Here is a 17,448-nt window from a genome sequence, read left to right as displayed (position 1 = left end):
TAAATTGTGACTGTTTTGTCTCTGTCTGTTTTCTAGCTTTCACAATAGATGTTTATGTGTTTGTCTGTTTTCTGTCAACCTATTATGGAAGTTGCATTCCCAGATGCAAATCTTTGCCTAGAGTTTTGGCAATAACTAAAAGCTAAAAGTTTTATGAGTCCGTAAGATTGTGCAGACAATATTTATATCCTAGAACTTGATTTGTGAGCTACCACAGTTCACATGAGTAGTACTCCATTTCAGTGCTATTCTCTGATAAACAACTAATAAATCTACTGCATTATCTGTTCACAATTAGGAGAAAAGTAAGGTTTATAAGATTAATGTTTAATACTCCCCACACTCTTTATCATTTGACAACAAAAAGTGGGACTCTTAAAACACTTTTGGGATATAGGGAGACTTTTAACTTTGCAAACTATGCCAATCTTCAAGATATGCATAGAAAAAACATTTTTCAAAAAATGTCACCAGATCAAAATCGCAATATCGAATTTCTCAGTTGGCAGTCTGCTTGTCAATGTGTATCCAATTTTAAAATTACCAATATCGTATTCTTCTTCACCATTTCAGTTGATCATCTATGACCTCTGGAAGTGAAAAAACAACGTGCAAACAGACTTATATCCAGAATCTGAGGAAAATGATACTACCCTGAGATACAATTCTCCAAGCTCGGAAACTAGTACTACAAACTTTGGCAAAACACACTGGTAGGTAGTCATTATATACTTGAGGGTGAACGCTATACAGATAATACAATTACACTGCACTAACTCAAGTCCCTATTTAGTATTTACAATGTGCAGTTCCACAAAATTCAATATTGACGAGGAGAAAATCTTGAAGAACACGCATCAAACAAGCACCCCCCAGTTGCAATGCTCGGACCAGAGGGTACTGGGTAGCGCGCATCATGACTTGACCTCAGATTTAAGTCTGGTTAGAAGAGAAGCTAAGTAGCATTTAACAGCAGACAATTTCACATGGGGCACAATATTTGTATTTGAAGGAGATAGGAGTTTAAAATAAGTAGGCTTTGGGGTGGAGGGGCAACCTATTGATTGAATCAACTGCTCCACACCAATTACTTGAAACTTCTGAGGTCCGTTCAAGGCAATGTTGTGAACTTTGTGCTTATAGATCTTCCCGTCCTTATCAAGCTTGTACTCTGAGGTACCATCAAATCTGCTATGACTCTCCCATGGTACTCGTGGGATGCCATGGACAGTCCAACGGACCATTATCAGGTTCTCCACAGGCTGCCATACGCTTACAATGTCGACCCACAGGGCCTTGAAGAAAATCCTTCCGTTAAGTCTTAGAGCCCAAAAGATCGACTTGTAATTCTCAATGCCAGAAAAGGTGTTGAGGGGATCCTTGAAGACAATGTCATCCCTATATTAAGACATACTGTAATTAGAAACCGAAGATTAAAGAATTCCATCTGTCATCTGTGGAAAAATCTTCATTCCTCAAAGGAGACAAACCAAAAGATATTGAACATCAAGTTTTCCCTATGTTGTTCATTTTCAAATGATTATGTCACCTCAGAAACAACCATGTTGAACATAAATCACACAATCAAACTTAAACTAATGTGCATAAAGTAGTCTTCCAAACACTTTGTTGGGAGAAAGTGAGAACAATTTGAACTGCAGCAATGGTACGGTAGAAGCATAAACGTTTCATGACCTTATATTATTTTGCTAATAAATTAATCTTATGAATTTGATGGATCAGTACCAGGAACTGCCACAAGAGCTATCTATTTTGTATAGCATATACAGTTGCGAATGAATATAATCAATAGAAGATGTTGATCATTACTAGCTGAGCATTGTCCAAAAAAACGAACACCTACAAGTATGCATGTTATTTTAATGAGTGTACATGACTCAAGCCTTCACTCAATATAAGTTATAGTATAACATCAAACCCTTTATTTAAGTTGCTGAATCAACCGACTCCAACATCACTACAGCACTCAACCCTGCTAATAAGTTTTGCAGGAAGAATACATCAAAACAATTCTAATCCTTTCTCTTTCATTGTTTCTCATCAAGAATCATCTCGAATCACAAATTTTTCATGGAGAGCTGAGCTACATGATCAATTCATTGTTATTCAAAACTAGCAACAACTGAATCAGTAAATAATTGTTCACAAACAATTACATTTACACAATCATTCACATTACACTTGCACCAGAATCATAAACTATAACACATAGTAATCCGCGATCTAAATGCTATAACTAGAATACTACACTGAAAAAAGGAAAATCAATTAACTCATATATACCTGTATATATCAAAGCTTAGCTCTCGGTAGAAAAGCTCCGGAAACTCTTCTCGGATAGTTCGAATCGCGTAACCCGCATTCACATAATAATCCTGCTTCCTCCCTTCCTCGTCCTTGGTCTCGCTCACCGAGAACGACACCGTCTCGTCCTGCTTCACCTGCCCGTACAGCCACAGCAAGCAATCCTCGTATCCGCCGCCCCTCCTTAATTCCGAAGCCTCTTTCTTCTCTAAATCCTTAACGCCCGAACAGACGGAAAATTTGAGGTTTCTTCTTCTGATTGCCGGAGTGATTCTTCCAGGCTGTCCACTTCCGGTGAACAATGAAATTCCCGGCGAATGAATGAGGAGCGTCATACCGCGGAATTGGGGGGAAATTTGAGGGTTGAGAATCAATGGATTGAAGTTTGAAATTTATTTATGGTTTACAGCTGGCATTCGGCGATCAATAGAGAATTTGTTGGATTGAAGTGGAGATTCATTGCTGGAAAAGGAGGAAATAGAATAATTATTGGATAGGTATTGTGATTTCGGATAATTTGAAATTTATGATTATGAATTGAAAATTGATTTTTCAAGTTTCAACAAATATAGTGATAGGTTGATAGCTAAAATGAAGGCGGCCTTGTTTTCACCACATTCCTTGGCCAATGGCCCAGTGGTTATAAACGGAGAAAAATCACGACTCCTCTAATCTCGACATTCACGTGATTAGTCAACTTCTTTAATATTGGCCTATTTGGATCAGATTCTATAAATTTGTTCTAAAATATACGAGTACTAAATATCTGTAATTTTAATACTCCTATATAAAAAAGGATTTAAGTAATAAACCTTGGCTTGAATAAATGGAAGATATTTAGGGTGGTGCACCCTGCACACAGTGTCACTATCGTTTTAGGCCATTGAAATTAAGTGGGCCTTTTAAGCAGCGTGACACAAAAAAATGAATCTTGGTTGCATGCAATAAAAATAGCCTCATTTCAAAATAAAATACCTAAAATATTCATAATTTAAATTTCTAAATTACATCATCCAGATTCATAAAATACATAATTTAACTTTGTAAAATTAAATAGACGAAATTTCTAAATTGCTAAATAAATATACCAAAAAAATCAAACCCATTATAAAAAAAAGGCATAAAAATGATTAACAAAAAAGTAAAATAAAATTATCAGAAAAATATCCTCACAAGGATTTGGTATAGGTACAATCAGATTTCGAGTAAGTTATCACTGAGTCTTTTATACCTTCTTGTCCTTTTTTTAACCATTATGCCACTAGAGGGCAGATTTGGATCCCCTGCTGTGGTAGATGGCACAACAGAGGATGTTGTTAGACTCAATCAATTGTTATATTATTAAATTTTATTACTAAAATATTAATTTATTTTATTATAAAATAATTATTTGTGTGTATATATCTTGGCAAAGCCCCTGCTGTGGGATCCCTGCCCCTAGAGGGCATTGCATTTTAGTCTTTGTATTAGAGCACTCCCAATGCACTCGGCGATAAAAACCGGCGATTTAACGCCGGGTATCGCCGAGTTTTCGCCGGCAATGGGGAGAAGTCGGCGTTTTTCCGGCGTTAATTCTACCGAATTAACGCTGGTTCCCGTTTTAACGCCGATTTATCGCAGAGTGAACGCCGGCCACTGTAGGGCGCGTTCGGCGTATTTTCGGCGTTTTTTTTTTTTTTTTTTTAAATACCCAACGGCTATTTTTACTCCCCTATATATAATTCCTCCTCCTCCTCCTCCATTCATCACACACAATCTTCATTTTCTCAATCTTCTATATTCAATCTTCAAAATTATGAGTTCAAATAGGAAAAATTTCCGAAAAAGTAAGGGTAAGGGCAAAGAGTCGAGTTCGCAAATTCCCAACACTGATGAAGCAAATGAGCAGTGGATGAGCTCGTTGTTGTCGATGGGTTCTCCTCCCGGCCAATATCCATATGCGGGTCCGTCCCCATTGCAGACTCCTACGCCACGCAGACTTTCTCCGTACTTCCAGTCTGCCCTCAGCATGCCCTCTCCAGCCGACGATGTGTACGCCCCCAGATAGTCACATCGTTGTTCGACACCCCTGGATCAACCCCAGGCGACGAAGAATCTCAGGCCGCGACGCACACAATGGATCCGACACTTAGCACGGACGACTACGAGCTGGAAGAAACGCCCGCCGAGCCGCCTTCCAGGAGCGGGAAGGGGAAGGCGCCGGCGTCGACGGCTGCGACTGATACGGCTTCCGATGAGAAGCCGAAGCGGACAAGGACTACTTACACTCTCGAAGAGTCCGAGCTGATAGCCAACTGCTGGGCGGACACGACGCAAGACGCGGCGCGCAGCAACTACCGGACTGAGATCATGTTCTGGGCGTAGGTTACGGAGAAGTACACGACCAACAAGACTGCCTCGATGAAGGACCATGGCAGTGAGGCGATCCGCCGGCATTGGGAGCGCCTCATGAGGGACTGCGGTCATTTCAACGGTATATATTCTAACTTGATGACGAACATGACGAGTGGCCAGAACGAGCACATGGTCCGAGATGAGGCCATCCAGATGTATAGTGGCCAGTTCTTGTCGAAGGGCTTCAAGTATTGGAAAATCTATGATAGGCTGAAGGATCTCCCCAAATTCCGGACGGAGATGCACAGCGCGCTGCACGGGAAATCGGTGCGCTCGCGACTTAGCGGTGCGGAGAGTGAGGGCAGCGCGATCCCCATCGACTTGTCTGAGGATGGTCCGCACGACCGCCCTGTGGGAGCGAAGAAGGCGAAGGGGAGGCGAAAGGGGAAGGGCACATCGTCAGATGCCCAGTCGGAATCCCCGTTCTTACAACAAGCCACGTTCTCTTCCAATGCCGCCACTCTGGCGCAGCTTTACACGCTGTACTTCACCGGCGGCGGCACCCCAGAAGAGAAGCAGTCCCTCTGGTTGACCATCCAAAATATGAAGATCAAGATGGGCCTCTCGCCGGACGCTCCTCCCTCTTAGTTTTTTAAATCCTTGTTTTTTATGGTTTTTTATTTGTAGTTTTTTTTTTCTCGTTGTATTATATTTTCCAATGATTAATACAACGACGAATTGTTCATTTATAAATCTATTTATTAAACACATTTGTAGGGAAAATTAAATAATATTAAAAATGATGATGTAAAAATGAAATGTTGAGTTAGGGAGAAATAAGGGAGAAATAAGGGAGAAACCATTGGAGCAGTTGGCTAAAAACTGGGGATAAATTTTGGTGCTGATGTGGCGCTGATGTGGCAGAAGTTAGGGAGAAATAAGGGAGTTTTTAGGGAGAGCATTGGGAGTGCTCTTAGTATTTGAGGATACTTCAACTTCAATGTGCAGCAGCGCAGGGATCAAACAACTTCATTCTTTACAACTCAAACATCTGTCATAAGGACCCAAGAATCCATATCTCGCTTAGCAGTAAGGGCAAGGGACGAATCCAATCTTGAGCATGCAGTTATGACTTATGCGTGGCGTCGTATAACAAAGATGAGCAAATGCGTGCTACTTGTTTTTATTATTTTTCAATCTGTGTATTTCAGTTTATCGTGGAAGATAGCTGAATGGAGTGAATCTTATCTTGTTTGTAATTCTGGGAAGAGATAATATTCCTAGAATTTCGAATCCGGGATTAATAAAATTCATGTCTTTTTTCCCTTCTTGTTACACTTCTTCATTAAAGATTGTTTAATTATACTACAATCTTTCGCATTTCAATCTTTTACCCTTCTCCCTCGCTGAATGCAACACGTCTATCTTTGCATTTCGATCCTCAAATTTAAACGAAATGTCAAAATCGCCCCTGAAGTGATGAAGATTATTACATTCGATCCTTATTATTTTCTCGTCTGCATCAGCTTTGATACTAATGACCAACTGCTCTTCTTTTCAATTGAAGAGAGTCATAAGAATTAAAAAAGTGACAGGAGCCTGCAGGAATTAGAATAAAATGCCTTGAGTGGCATATGGTTAAAAGAGAATGAAAAAAGGGCATAAAAGACTTGAAATAGAAGAAAAAGTATTTGAAATGATATTATACTTACATATAGATACTTGTGAGGGTATCTTTTAAACGTAAGTACATGTGGAGTTCGAATGGGCATACACATACACATGTCCTTATTTTACGGTTCACTCTTTAAATAATGATATTAATTATTACTAACACATATATTAACCTTTAATTCTCAGACAATATGCACATTATTATCATATTATATTTTATAAGCAATACTCAATTAAGAAAATCGATTTTGGGTACAGAACCTACTTTGTACGTCTAAATGTCTCAATTATAATGAACGTCTCACTTTCACAACTTCTCCTGTCCTTGGCTATCATTAAGACCATGATCACCTTGAACATCATGTTTCATAACTTAATTACCAATGCTTATATAGTTATTGACAATTGTAATTTGTAAATTACTCTTTATTTTTTATTTTAACATATTTCACTTGCTATCAACAAGACGAAACAAGATATATGCTCAATGTTCTCTACACACATTCCAAAACCTTAAAGAAACCATAGAAAGAACCCAAACATGCTACTTTCCAAAAGCTTATAAAAATGTTTAAGAAAAATGTTCCATAATATAATTACCAATGTTATATAGTTATTGACAATTGTAAATTACTATTTATTTTTTTCACTTGCTATCAATAAGACAAAACAAGATATATCTCGATGTTCTCTACACACATTCCAAAACCTTAAAGAAACCATAGAAAGAAACCAAACATGCTACTTTCCAATCCAAAAGCTTATAAAATGTTATAAAAAAAACAATTCGCCCACCGTGGGGCTCGAACCCACGACCACAAGGTTAAGAGCCTTGCGCTCTACCAACTGAGCTAGACGGGCTTATTGACCTTTGATCACACTTTTATTGTAATATTTACATTTATTTCTAACAACCCATTACAACTAACTCACTATTATATGTAAAATAAACAGCATCTGCATAACCAAAGCCTATCAATATGTTTCTAGCTAATATGCAACATGTTTGTGTTGCAAGTTTCTAGTTTCAAATTCCCAAAATGAGTATAATTAAAGTTTTCCTAAACCCACCCAAAAGATAATACTTATATCAATAAGAGTCCACTTAATTAACAAAAACACCAAAGAATATTGGTTCTACTATTAGTTCAAATAAGTGAAGCAATATATCAATATCATTATATCAATGAGGTTCATCTCATTAATTAGAAAAAAAAAGGGTTGCTGGAATCGGATTTCATATAACAACTAATACATTCATGTGTTAACTAGCTTTGGCCAAGTAAGTTTGACACATACTATTAGCCATATTACGTGACCACAACATGAGACATACACATTTTCAATCATATGTTTAGGTCCTATTATCCTTATTAACTATAATAAGGAAAGGAATTGAACATATACCATAGGTCAATTCACTTGCAAAAAAGTGTATAACATTCAAAATTCAAGGCCATTGAGTTGATCAACTTAAAACTCATTCAACTCCAAAAGCTTAAAAAAAATAACAATATATCGATGAGGTGTGCAAACCATATCCTATATCAGAGAATAAGTAGAGTTGCAAACAATACACATGGGCTGGCCAACTACATTAGTATAAGGTTTTTTGAGGAGTCTCTCTAAAGCAAAACCGTGAAGGTTTAGCCTAAAGCTATTATACTAACGTGAGTTCGGGCTTGTACTTTCATGGCTTTGGCCAATTGAAATCGGCAAAACAACATGAGACATGAATATGTTCAATCCTATGTTGAAATTCCCACAATTCATTCATATGTATATAAATCTAGGATACCCATCAACCATATAAAGATAAAATTCTTACCTATTTCCACAAGAATTGGGTGTTCAATCTTTGATCTCAAAATGACGAAGAAGATAGGAGAAGATACGGGGGAAGATGGCCGGTTATAGACGCCACGACGGATGCATGCAGGTGCCCCGGCGGCTAGGAGAAACGACCGAGATCTCGGTGGTTTGAGTGTGTGTATGTACCGAATTATTAGAGAGTTTGTTGGGAGAAGAAGGCTTCCTTTTCTTGAATTTATCTCTTTTTCTCTATAATTGACATCTATAAACACGCGGTGATCCACCACATGTCTATTTGATGTTGTCGACACAAATCACTTGGATTAGATGACATGTCAACATCGATCCAGGATGTGAGCATGAATATTCGAGTTTAATTCTGTTTTAACTGATCTACACGTATTTTCTAATCTAATCATCTAAATTGATTCTTTATTCTTAGATTAAGAATTATTCTAAATTAACTTTTTATGCATTCGCTTTCTTGTTTACTCAGTTATATTTCTGTCTTTTATCTCAAAACATAAAGCAAAAGGGTAAAGGAAAAAGAAATTCAAGAACTTATACCGAAGAAGTCCATAAACACCACTACACCAGACTTAAATGTGTAAAATAGATAAGAAATTGTGCGAGAAGTATTGATCCATAAAGTTATAAATTTTGATCGAAATTTGATAGTATTTTTTATAAATTTTAAATTTGATTGTAAAGACGATCAACTTAGGATTTATAGGAAATTTCTCACAAAATTATCAACTTGTGGGGAATTTCCAATAAGTTCACACTTTTTGTGTCGAAAATTTAATGGGAAATATTAAATTAAGTGTCAAAATTTTTAAGTGCATGGAAACTATTTAATCGGATTAAAGTAGGTGATTTTAAAGACCAATTAACTCTACTTATTCTCTTATTTAAATTATTTGTTATATATACTTCCTCCATCCTTCTAAAATAATACTATGAACTTGTGAAAGGTGCTTACAGAATTTAATTCTGTAAAGTAAAAAAGTCGCAGGAAGAAAAATGTAATTGAAATATTATTAGTGGATAATAAACTCCATCTTATTGAAGAAAAAAATATTTCTAAAATAAAAATGCATAATTTTTATTAATATTAATAAAAAGTGGAGAACAAGCCACGTGGGCTAAAAATTGCCACCCAAGCTAGCAAATGGAAATTTAGCAATTAGCACCCATGAAGAAGTTCACAATATTAGAGCATCCCCATTCGTACTCTTAGCTAATAGTACGGAGGTGGGTCCAAACCCACTTTTACTCTTTGTCCTTAGCTAATAGCACAACACCCACATCCGTGTTCTTAGCTAAGGACAAACTCAAGGGTCCCACCATTCTATTATTCAATTTAAATACTTCAATTATTAAAAACATTTCTACATTATAAAAATACATTAAAAATAAAAATTACATAATTAAAATCCTAAAAAATAAAAATTACATAATTAAAATACTAAAAAATAAAAATACATAATTAAAATCCTAGAAAATAAAAAATACATAATTAAAATCCTACAAATTAAAAATTACACACGTGGAAGACTAGTCCTCTATCCCCAATTGCCTCTTGAGACCCCGGATCATTTGCTCATGTGTTGCAAGTTGATCCGGAGTCATCCGAGACGTATCGTTCATATAGAGTTGACTCGTGATGGCCCATAACGTGTTGTTCGGGGGTGGAGGAGGCACAAAGGGAGCGGGGCCGGGGGCCGGGGCGGGGGCGGATGGAGTCGAGGCTCGACGGCGGGGGCGGTTGGCCGCCGCCTTCTTCCTTCCTTGCGGCCGGGAACTGCTCGGGCCAGCGTCGGGGCTACCTAAGTTAGCTCCGGCAAGCTGGGTAGCCACATCATCGGAGACGTCGTCGGATAGGGCAACCGACCTGGACCGTTTGCTGGAGGAGCTGGAGGAGGATGCTGCTATGCCGCCCCTAACTTCGGATGTTGGCGCCCCTCCTGCCAACAATCGAGGTACTTGAACGGTTTGAACTCCTCCCGTTGGTATGCCGCCAAGGCGGCAGTGATGATGTCCAGCTCGTTCGTGCCGCTCCCCTCTGACCGTTCTTCCTGGAGGTAAATCCCCTGGAACTTCCCGATTGCCTCGTTGCATCTGTAGATGCAATTGCGAACCATACTATCATTGCGATAGATGGTTCCCGCCGGCCGGGTTTCATTGTAGAGGCGAGTGATGCGCCACCAATACGTATCCCCGGTTTGGTTCGTGCCGACGTCCGAATCTTCGGAGACTGCCAGGTAGGCTTTGAACATCGCCATCATCTCACCCGGAGTGTACGGGGTGCGGGTGCCACAAACAGGAGGAGTAGGAACAGAAGTAGGAGTAGGAGTAGAGCTCATGCTCCCTCCCGATCCGGGTTCGGGTGGGTTCGGGTGCCCACCCGAACCTGGGGGCGTTTAGGTCGTGCAACGGGTAAGGACGGTAGCCACCCGGAGCTTGCGAACCTTGAGTTTGAGGAGGGGCCGTAAATTGGGTTTCCGGACTATATCCGGTCTCAGAGTCGAACCAATCTTGGTTCCAACCGTGATTGCCGGAGCCGAACATTGTGTAGTGTGGTGGGAATTTAGATGAGAGAGTATGAGGAAAAAAGATGAGAATGTAGATGAATGATGATAGAATAGATGAGAATGTGATTATTTTTTGTGTTGAAGTGGGGGTATTTATAGATAAAAATGTGAATTTTGGGGGAAAAAAATTGAAAAGTAAATTAAAAGTGGGTAGAAAACGGATATAATTTTTTGGGAAGTGGGAAATTTTTTTCTTATTTAAAAACATTTTTTTAAATAAATTTCGAATTTTTTAAATAAAAAAACGAATTTGCCAACGGCATGCCACGTAGGGCTGCTCAGCGGCACGGACGTGCTCTTAGCTAAGAGCAGCGCCGTGCCGCTGGCACGGACGGACGAGCTCCAGCGGCGGACGGACGGCACCGTGCTCAGCAGCACGGACGGACGAGCAGCGTCTTCTTCACCGCTGTGGATGCTCTTAGATGCCAAATTTGAAGTTCGTGAATAAATTAAATTTTTAATTTTTTTTTAACATTAGGCGCATATAATCCTAATCCAGATCTAGATGAAATGAATAGTCACTTGAATCTGAAATATAAAATATGAAATGAACACAGTTTATAATAAGAAATTTAGTGTGAGAAAATATAATGAAATTTTATTGAATAAGGTTATTTGCTCATTATATCACACTTATTAAACTTAATTTAGAGCTCTATCTATCTCACTAAGGTTGTCCTTTTAAAAATGAAATGTGTCTTAAAATGAAATGAAATGTGTTGACTCTATCTATCTACTTTTTTTTTTTTATCTTTTCGGAACACAACACTGCATAAAATTCCCTATTGAAAAATAAATACTCCATCCGTTCCATAGTATTAGAGTCATTTTGTCATTTTGATATGTTTCATAGTAATAAAGTCATTTCTCTTTTTAGTAAAAGTCAACACATTTTTCCACATCTACTTTACTCTCTCTTACTTTATCCTCTCTCTAGCTTTCTCATTTTCCACTTTAGGCCATCCGCATCCCTGTCTCTTATCCGTCTCTTAACCGTCTCATCTCTTAACTATTCATGGGCCCCACTGTACTTTTCAGTTCATCTCTTAACTAAGAGACAACACCTGCATCCCTCCATCTCTTAACATCTCTTAACTATTCATTCAATTTTATTTTTTATTTTTAATTCCAACAAATTCAATTAAGAAAAACACACTTCATTAAATAAAATAAAAATTACAATTTAAAAACCTAAAAAATAAAAAGATACATAATTTAAAATTCTAAAAAATAAAAAAATATATAATTAAAATACTGTAAATTAAACTATAAAAACTACTCCGCCGGCGAATCATCCCCGAAGTCGGCGGTGCACCCAAGTTAGATCGATCCCGAATACCAAGTTGAGCTCTCAGATGCTCAATTCCGTCCATATGGGCTTCAAATTGGCGATGATTCATTTTTGAAGTGTCAGCCATCGTGGCGACCAGGTACATGGACATTAGGCTGTTGTAGCCCGTGCCCGTGCCGGAGCCCGAGCCCTCGCCCGCCTGGCTTGATTCGCCGCGGCCCCTCCCCCTCCCTCTCCCTCTCCCCCTCGCTCTCGCCGCCTTGGTCCTTTGCGACCGACGTCGTGCACCGGAAGAAGACCCCCCCGCATCATCGGTTGGCGTATCGGTTGGCGTGCCCTCACGTGAGGTGTTGCCTTCACCGCCATCACTAGACGAGTAGTGGCCACGCGCCGTGTGCTTCGTGCGTTTCGAGCCTGACTCGACACCGCCAGCCCACCTTTCAAGGTGGTGGACTTGCGACCAAACATCGACAAACTTGAAATCTTTACCGACGTCGTCTTTGAAGACCGACAACGCCACTCTCAGAATGTCGGCTCCACTGGCTCCGCTTTGATAATTCGCCTCTTCTGCCCTGAATATCGCGCAAAAATTTTTGACATCTTTGTCGCATCGGTCCAAATGACTGCGGAGCATCTTCACGTTGCGGGCAAAGGTGTTCTTCGGCCTTCGTGCGTTGTAAACTTCGGTGACTTTTTTCCAAAATCACTTGTTGGTTTGTTGATTTCCGACGACAGGATCGTACGAGACGCTGATCCAAGCGTCGTACAGAGCCAACGTCTCGTTTTGGCTGTATGGATGACGGCTGTCGTCCCCCCCAACCTTGTGGTCGCCCTCTTCCTCCTCGGCATTGACGCCGATCCTGAGGCCAATCCTGCCGGAGCCAGAACCAGAGCCTCCACCTATTGGCGAGTCGGGCAAAGTGCGTTCAGGCGACAAAAAATTCTCCAGAATTTGGGATAATCCCGGCGATTGCCCGTACCTTGGGGGGGGGGGACGATAGTATGCATCCACATCAAAATGTGGTGTTTGGTACGCCGGCGGAGTGGTCGAGGCTTGGGTGCCCGGCGACGAACCGGGAGTACCCAAAAAGTTGTACATGCTCGCCCAATTGTCGAACGAGTTCAAGTCGAACCCGCCGGAGCGCTGCCTGCCGCCGCCGCCGCTGGAGTTTCCATCGCCGGACATTTTTTCAACAATTGGAGAGAAAGGAATAGATGAGTGTAGTGAATGGAAGAGGAATGAGAGTAGTGTTTGTGTGTAAAATGGTGAATGGAGTATGGAGTATATTTATAGAATAATAAAAGAAAAGAAAAAAAGAAATTTAAAAATTCGACCGTTTGACGCAACGGTCATTTGACCGTTTATTTATTTATTTATTTTATTAAATTTGAAGTTTTCGAATTTATAAAAAAATAAATAAATTATTACGTCATAATTCCGACGCCCACTCGCGGGCCGGCGAGTGGGCGTCACGCCATCCTCCAGCTCGAGGCCGGTCTCGCCGGCACGTGTCGCGTGAAGAGATGTCTTGTCTCGTCGAGACGAGACAGCATCGCGTCTGCGATGCGGATGCCCTTATTCTCCATTTACTTAATTCACATAACACAATTTTTCTTAATCTCCGTGCCGAAAAGAATCGCCTCCATTACTATAGAACGAAGGGAGTATTTTATAATTAGTGGGACGGAAAGAGTATTTTTTATGAACTTAAAATTGAATAACAAAAATCATGAATTTATTCATAATACCACAAACTTTAACTTTTTAAACTTAATTTAGTATTTTTCATGAACTTTAATTAAATAACAAAATCATGAATCTATATAATTTCGAACTTTGTGATATTATAAATCAATAACCCTTTACTTTGTCATTAAATCAATAGAATATTAGTAATGAAGTAGTATTACATACATATTCATGGATATAGAATCTTACATAACAAAATTACCACACAGTAAATAGGTTAATGGGCACCTAATTTTAAAAAAAATCATTCGGCCCATGTAAGTTGGTCTATAGCACAATTTCCGTCTAAATTTAGGGGTTTAGGGGTTAGGGTTTCTTTTCGGAAACTACGACGACAAATTTATCTCCTGCCAGCGCCTGCAAATCACAACTGAAGAAGATGGGAAAAGCTAAGAAATCTCCTAAGTTTGCTGTCATGAAGAAAATCGTCACCCATAAAGCAATTAAACAGTAAATCCCCCCGCGTCGATTCACAGTTAAAGCTATATTTTCGTGAAATCATGTTTTGTTAATTTTCAATTCCTCTAATTGCTATTGCAGGTACAAGGAGGACGTCTTGAACCCTAACAGGAAAGACTTGACTAAGGAGAAACTTCCCCGTAATGTGTGAGTTTCATATTTCCTAGCTTAAATTTCATATTTTGAATTCTACTGTTGTGTTGTAACCGTGTTTACGCATATTATACTGGGTCAGTTACTCCAGTTTAGATATTGGTATTGAATTTGATATCAAATTGGTATTTGATGCAGGCCGCAAGTTTCATCAGCGCTTTACTTCAAGCACAATACTGCTTTAGGGCCGCCTTACCGAGTATTGGTGGATACTAACTTCATTAATTTCTCCATCCAAAATAAAGTGAGTGCTGCCAGTTTCTAGATTTCATTAATTTATTTTCCCCTGCATGAATGATACACTTCGTGGATGAAAACAAGGTTACAAGTATTGTGAGATATTTATGGAGTTTGAAATTCTGTGATGTTCCTTTATCTGGTACTTGAATTTTGATTGGGATGGAGAAGTTAAGTGATATATGGTTGCTAGAGAGCTTCTGTTCGATACTTAACATGTAAAAGAAGAAGTAACTGCAGATTTGGGAAAATGAGAATGAAGAATTGTAAAAGAAGAAAACATCTCAATGAGTGTACATGATCTCTTTTATAGAGTTGATATACAACTATCTTACTACATATATGATCAAACAACCTTGCTGCACAACAGTTTAACTACCTTCTCTAACGGAATCTTCTTCTGCCTTCATTCGTTTAACCTTCTCGATCCTTCTCTGCTCATCTCCTTTCCATGTATCATTACTGTGCTGGAAAAAAGAATAAAATCTACCTAAATCGCTTAGACTATGTATAGGGATATTAGTTTATCGATTCTTTAAATATAGATAGACTATAGGTTCTGACTGTTTGTTGTCTTATGACTCTTATTCTTATTGATTGTCCAAATGTGTTGCAGTTAGATTTGGAGAAAGCAATGATGGACTGCTTGTATGCAAAATGTAGGTTATGCTATAGCATTCTTTACACAACTTATTTGTACACTTCTCTGTTGCGTATTTGTTTAATGACTTGTCTCATCTTCCTCGCTGTAGGCACTCCTTGCATTACAGATTGTGTTATGGCAGAGCTTGAGAAGTTAGGTCAGAAATACCGAGTTGCTTTGAGGCATGTTCTTTAACCCAATTTAAGTATCTTTATCTTGGATAGTAGTATAAATTATTAACTTCTGTTCGAAGTTTTAAGTTCATGCTGCTATTACACTGATGTTGAGAGTACTAGAATGCTTGTGAGCCTAAGCTGATTGTCTACATTAATGCAATATGAGTATTAGTAATAACGCAAGTGCTCAAAGCATTTACTTTCACTTCTCCCCAAGGTCTCCCCCAAAAATACCCAATATCTATTTTGTGGCAAGTGTGTTACAGTATGAAGAATATCATGTATTCCTGAATTAGCTTGTTTCCTATACTATGTGTGGTTAATTTTGTTTGCTTTTCTTTCTTGTATCAACAGAATTGCCAAGGATCCTCGATTTGAAAGGCTTCCCTGCATACACAAAGGAACTTATGCTGATGACTGTCTTGTTGACAGGGTTACACAGGTAAAAATATAATCAGCTGAATTTTGCTGTTGTCAAATTGTATTTGATGTCATTGTGAGTTTTTTTTATGGCAAACAAACTAATTGATTGCCATCATGGCCAATGAAACAGCATAAGTGCTACATTGTTGCAACCTGTGATCGGGACCTGAAGAGAAGAATCCGTAAGGTATGATCAACTCACGTGCAGGACTAAGAATTATAATATTCTATTTACTACATTGATATGTTTCGTATATTAGCGATTTGGTTATGAGATTGGTCGATTTTCAGATCCCTGGTGTGCCAATTATGTACATTACAAAGCACCAATATTCCATTGAACGGCTACCTGAGGCTACAATTGGTGGAGGTAGGATAAACCATTTGTTATCAACACGTTTTCCGTACTCTTCTTTAAAGTTTCTCATATCTTGATTTTCTTTCTTGCTTTGCATTTGCTGCAGCTCCAAGAATTTAAAACTAGGGTCTTCAGAAGTTAAAAATCTCTGGGGCTCATTTGCTCGATAACCACCATAGAAAAGTTCCACCGTGAGACAACACTTTGTTTATTAGCTTAGAACATTTATCCGGGCGTTGCAAGTGGGTTGATGCTAAGTATATATACAGGTGCGAAGTCACCAGGATGTCTGAACTTATGGCTAATGGAGCCTGTTCTGAAACATTATTTCAATATAGCTATTGTAATGTAGCTGATATTTGGTGCAATAGTTGGACTAAATACTGTAAACAACATGAAATCTTGTCACTTGTATTACAAGTTAGGTAAAAACTTACAAAATCTCAAGTTTTGGAAATTCTATATTTTTTAAAAGTTTGTGTATTTACGAACAAGTTATCTTTTCTACTCAAAGGATCGTTTTAATATTGCTTTTGCTATTTAATTTGAGAAAATTAATTTTGGAGGAAAAAAAGCTCCAGATAGTGTATTCAGATTTAAATGGAGTATAATAGAATTTGAGGGAAAATTAAAATTATATAAAGTATATATATTTATATGCAAATAACTTTTATCAAAAATTGACAAATGTGTCAAAATACTTTTATCTAAAATTGACATGGATTAATTTTTATGAGCTAAAACGAGAAAACGGATAAAACTTGAAAGAATATTTTATCTATTATTCCAGTACATTTTTTTTCTCATAATTCATAAATTTTGAAAAAGTGAGGGCATCCATAATGGGACGGAGGATGCGACGCCCTAAGCCCCGCTCTATGCTCCGCCACATCAGTATTCTATCATCCATCGCGTCCACCTGCAATGGGGCGTACTATAGTCCGCCCTAAGCCCCGTCCTAAGCATTTTATTTATTTTTTGAATATTTAAACACTACAGAAATTGAAAAAAACAACTTCATTTCATTGAAAGTTCAAATTACAGTAAGAAATAAAAAAACTACAAATTCCCAATGGTCGTGGCGCTTCCAAACTTCTTCAATCATGTCGTTTTTGAGCGCCGCATGGTCTTGTTGGCTGCGCATTGAGGTCTGCCTAGCTAGAACCTCACCGAAGTCCATCGGTAATCCTCGAGCGACAGGCGGGGTCGCCGTGCTGGA

At 38.7% G+C, this 17,448-nt stretch overlaps 2 protein-coding genes and 1 non-coding gene across 5 annotated transcripts; 1 reads left to right on the top strand and 2 right to left on the bottom strand.

Moving 5' to 3' along the window:
- Positions 1-597: 597 nt before the first annotated feature.
- Positions 598-8,356, bottom strand: LOC125223867 (uncharacterized). 2 transcript variants are annotated; one of them, XM_048127178.2, is made up of 3 exons: positions 8,162-8,356; positions 2,305-2,787; positions 598-1,398 (listed from the first exon to the last, which is right to left on the bottom strand). In XM_048127178.2, exons 2-3 carry the CDS (start codon positions 2,658-2,660, stop codon positions 915-917), a joined length of 840 nt encoding a protein of 279 aa, XP_047983135.2. In that variant the 5' UTR covers positions 2,661-2,787; positions 8,162-8,356; the 3' UTR covers positions 598-914. The 2 variants fall into 2 exon arrangements, with proteins under 2 accessions (XP_047983135.2, XP_088919090.1); XM_089062964.1 differs by lacking the exon at positions 8,162-8,356 and having other exon boundaries at positions 2,305-2,911.
- TRNAK-CUU (transfer RNA lysine (anticodon CUU)) lies at positions 7,122-7,194 on the bottom strand. The gene has a single exon. It is a non-coding gene; the product is annotated as a tRNA-Lys (tRNA).
- Positions 8,357-14,055: 5,699 nt separating the features above from the next.
- Positions 14,056-16,703, top strand: LOC125219492 (uncharacterized). 2 transcript variants are annotated; one of them, XM_048121480.2, is made up of 9 exons: positions 14,058-14,230; positions 14,321-14,386; positions 14,531-14,636; positions 15,246-15,288; positions 15,382-15,454; positions 15,803-15,890; positions 16,002-16,058; positions 16,163-16,241; positions 16,336-16,703. In XM_048121480.2, exons 1-9 carry the CDS (start codon positions 14,160-14,162, stop codon positions 16,347-16,349), a joined length of 597 nt encoding a protein of 198 aa, XP_047977437.1. In that variant the 5' UTR covers positions 14,058-14,159; the 3' UTR covers positions 16,350-16,703. The 2 variants fall into 2 exon arrangements, with proteins under 2 accessions (XP_088914435.1, XP_047977437.1); XM_089058309.1 differs by lacking the exon at positions 16,336-16,703 and having other exon boundaries at positions 14,056-14,230; positions 16,163-16,329.
- The last annotated feature ends 745 nt before the right edge of the window (positions 16,704-17,448 follow it).

The sequence above is a fragment of the Salvia hispanica genome, chromosome 1, assembly GCF_029641045.1.
Source record: "Salvia hispanica isolate PSC_SH4W2 chromosome 1, Shi_PSC_v1, whole genome shotgun sequence".
Lineage (NCBI taxonomy): Eukaryota > Viridiplantae > Streptophyta > Magnoliopsida > Lamiales > Lamiaceae > Salvia > Salvia hispanica.
Note: the sequence above shows the minus strand (reverse complement) of the source record. Positions and strands in the feature narration are given on the sequence as shown.